Raw genomic sequence first — 3,669 nt, 5'->3', positions numbered from 1 at the left:
GAACCCCAGCCCCCAGGGACTGCACCCTCCTCGCCTCTGGGCGCCGGCAGCTGTGTCTGGGTTGAGGCCAAGGCCCGACCGGCCTCACCCCAGAGCCTCGCCTCCCCTTATTCCAACACTGGCGGGGACAGGGTGGTCGCAAGGCTGCGACTCCTTACCCGGGAGCTTGAGTGCCCTAGACAGCACGGTCGCCATGGCGGAGGCCCCGGTGCGCGTGCGCACGCCCGGGTTCTGCCGGGAAGCGTAGTTCCGGGCGGGCGGTGCGCTGGGCTGGCACCGGGAAAGGTGAGACTCGCTTGCTGGGGACGGAGCCAAGGGAGGCCAAGCCCGAGTACAAGCTCCGCAGGCTTTTCTCCCACCCTACCTGTGCAGGTCACCTCACCATTCTGAGTCTCACTTGCCTCGTCAGTGAAATGGGGAGAAAATACCCCGTAAGCTTGCAGTGAAAATGATTCGAACGAGATATTTAAGGAGGTGTGGATTGTGCAATGTACGTGGGCTTTGAAATCAGGCAGACTGGATTTGAATCCTGCTTGCATCACTTACTAGCTGGGCCATCTTGGGCAAGTCCCTTGGGGCATCTGAGCTGCAGCTACTTTTTTTAAATTAAAGACATACTACATACTTCACAGGCTCGCAGTGAGAATTAAATGATATGACCTGTTTAAAACACACAGCACACAGTAGGCACCTAGTAAGAGTGTTTCTATTATGCTTCTTAGGTAGAGGTTGAAGTTTCCTGTTAGCTCGAACCCTCATTTCTTGCTCCCAGTTCTTTACAGGTGTCTACTCAGTATCCTACGCTGCAGCTTCTAGTTGAAGGGTGTAGAAGGAGCAACTGACTGTGTACACACATCCAATAGATGCAGCATCTCCAGCTCCTCAGATATCAATGCTTGACGTTTAAGGCATCTCCACACTCCCCATAATCACCCCAGCTTTGCCCGAATGATTTTTGCGGGGAGGCCGACGCCCAGGAATCCCTCCTTCCTTGGCTCCCTGAGCTTTCCCCCACTTTGTCTTCCTTGTCCCTCTGGAAATCTCTGTCATCCCTCCACAACTTTTTTCCATTTGAACATAGGAACTGCAGCTTAGAATAGTATTTCCCAAATTTAATGTACTTTTTTTTCAATTAAAGAAAAAAATTCAAAGCAGCTGCCAAATGAATCAGGATCCTTACCTTTTACATAGAGGATACTTGTGAGTTCCTCTCTAGCTACCGAGTGGAATGTGAATACTTTTGCTGCCCAAACACCCACTGAGGTCACTGCGGAAAATGCAAACACCCGGGCCCTCTCTGCCTTCTGAACTTGGCTTGCCTCCCTGACAAGTACAAGAGTGGCAGGGGCGGGATGCCTATGAACAGCCTAACCTGCCTGGCGGCTGTGCCTCTTTGAAGAAATTACTTTTCTCAAAAATCAGAACTGAAGCCAGAAAAATCACCTTCTATTTTTCCTACATTGATCTACAGTGAGAGTGTTCTTCCCCAAACTCCTCAAGTTCCCGTAACTCATAGAGGGAACTCATATTGCTGGTTATTACCTTCGTAATACTCCAAGTACTGCTCAAAATCTCTAAGTGTCCTACATGGGTTTATGATCAAATCTGGCCATCTAATGCTTGTCTTTCCCTGGACAGTGTGGCCACTTCTGCTGGTCCTGACTACCCCCACTAGGTTTCACCACCTCCTCTTGGAACCAGTGCCACTGTATCTACCAGCTGCCGCCTCCCTTCCTCCTTGGTTCCACTGCGCTGCCAGGCCCCTCAAAAACCGCCTCCTCTCAAAAACTGCTGCCTCTTCCTGTATCTCCCACTGAATGCCACCTCATATTTTAGTGCTCCTAAAATGTCAAAGCTGTGAGGAGCAAAGTTAACTAGGGAAGACTGACTCTTTCTCCTTTTTATGTTACACTTTATTAGGAAATTGCCAATGCTATGCTGCTACTCCTTCAGGTTGAATGCAGTATTTTCATTAGACAGAGCCCTGGTTACTTAGCGAGTCAACCAGAGCAAGATAACTGCTGTAACAAACAACCTCAAGATTTCAGTGATTTTAGAGTGTAAAAGTTTATTTCTGCCTATGTCACAGTCAAGGTGGGGGTGCAAGTAGACTGCGCTGGGGCTCTGTTCCTCTCAGTCATTCAGGGACCCAGACCCTTCTGTCTCCAGCTGCTTCATCCTTAGGGCCTCAGAGGTCTCCACTGGATCATTTGCATCCCAGATCATGCAGGAAGTTTTATGGGCCAGGCCTGGAACTGGTGTACGTGACTTCTGCCCACATTTATTAGGCTAGACCTCAGACACAGAATATGTGTGCTGGGAAGGTACGAGCCCAGGAAGAAAAGGAGACGAGTTTGGGAAGCATCTAGCCAATCTCTGTGACACTGGTCACCCCATGCCTTTGTAAATGACAGACCTGACTTCTTGAGTTCTTGATGGTAGGAAAGGGTTCAGGCACTGCTCTCCTTAGGATTGCCTTTCTGCTGTAGGGACTAAGGCTTTGTTCCTGAGCTGAGTTTCTCGTCACGACTTATGTGTCTAAGCTGAAGCTCTCCCAGGAGGCTCCTCACTCCCTCTGCAGAGAGATTTCTGGAAGCCATTCCTACATCTATCAGCAGAGGATGGACAAATCTGAACTCCACTGACTTATCTGAAGCAGAGGGTAGTACCCTCAGCTACAGGGGTGCCAAAAAGGGTCAGGAAGCAGTAATGAGTATGAGATCCAAAAAGCAAAAAGAAAATGTCATAGCAAATAGCAATGAGGGCAGTGAGACTGAGAAAAGCGAAAGAGGTGCCCAGCAGAGGACATTTGGGGGTTAAACGCAGATGTCAAGGAGCCTGTGAAATCAGTCTTGCGTGGGGATCAGGAAGTCTGAAAAGCATGTGTACCAGTGGCATATTCACTTCTCTTCACAGAGAACTGAACTCTGCCCACGAGTTACATGGCTTGTCATGAAGACAAACAGGTTTATGTTCCCAGAATGTCCTTTGATAAAACACAAGGGCTCATCTCACTCAGATCACACAGACTTCCAGCCTATAAAACTTTCTAGAGTCTGGACTCTAAAATGCTTTGTGGGCCCTGAAATTTAAACAAAGGCTTCTTCTTAACAAGCCTCTGGCTGGAACACATGTTTGAGAACAGTGTAATTAAGGACAGACACACCCAGGCCAAATGAGCTCTTCGTCCTCCCATCCCTCATTCTAGCAAGTTCATGTCGACTGAAGGACCTGTAGTAGCAGTGTGGATGGTAACAGCCCCCATTCACCGAGCACTCGTCACCTGTAAGAGAAGACAGTGTTTTGGACCCTTGCCAGTCGTGATCAGCCCCTTCACTGACTTCCAAAAAAACAAAATGCAATGGGCCAAGCATATTGTGACTTGAGGGGTTTTCCTGAAGATTCAAGGGACCAGGGAGATGGGTCAAGGCACGTAGCATTCCCCCCACCCCTGCCCCCCAAAAAAATCTCTGTTAGATGCATCTCTTCTCCCAGTCTCTGCTCTTGGTCCCATCACTTCATCTTCCCCACCACTAAGATCTCTTGGGTCAGTTCCACTCTCAGGCTTCCTCCCCCTCCCTTATTTCCTTCCCTCTGCGGCCGTTAGCTTCAACATGAGGCTGGAGTCTCACCTCCATCCTATGGGCAGAACATTTCCATGGAAGTTGT

The 3,669-nt window shown here is 49.2% G+C and overlaps 1 protein-coding gene across 1 annotated transcript in view; it reads right to left on the bottom strand.

The window, feature by feature from the left end:
* Window positions 1–306, bottom strand: part of KIAA1467 (KIAA1467 ortholog) — a 36,827-nt gene extending 36,521 nt beyond the window's left edge. Inside the window, exon 1 of the mRNA XM_011953991.1 lies at window positions 159–306. Coding sequence (XP_011809381.1) covers window positions 159–195 — 37 coding nt within the window. The 5' untranslated portion in view covers window positions 196–306. The remainder of the gene's footprint in view (window positions 1–158) is intronic.
* Between the last annotated feature and the right edge of the window lie 3,363 nt (window positions 307–3,669).

Source organism: Colobus angolensis, unplaced genomic scaffold, assembly GCF_000951035.1.
Source record: "Colobus angolensis palliatus isolate OR3802 unplaced genomic scaffold, Cang.pa_1.0 Scaffold11, whole genome shotgun sequence".
Taxonomy (NCBI): Eukaryota; Metazoa; Chordata; class Mammalia; order Primates; family Cercopithecidae; genus Colobus; species Colobus angolensis.
This window is presented reverse-complemented; position numbering and strand designations above follow the sequence as displayed.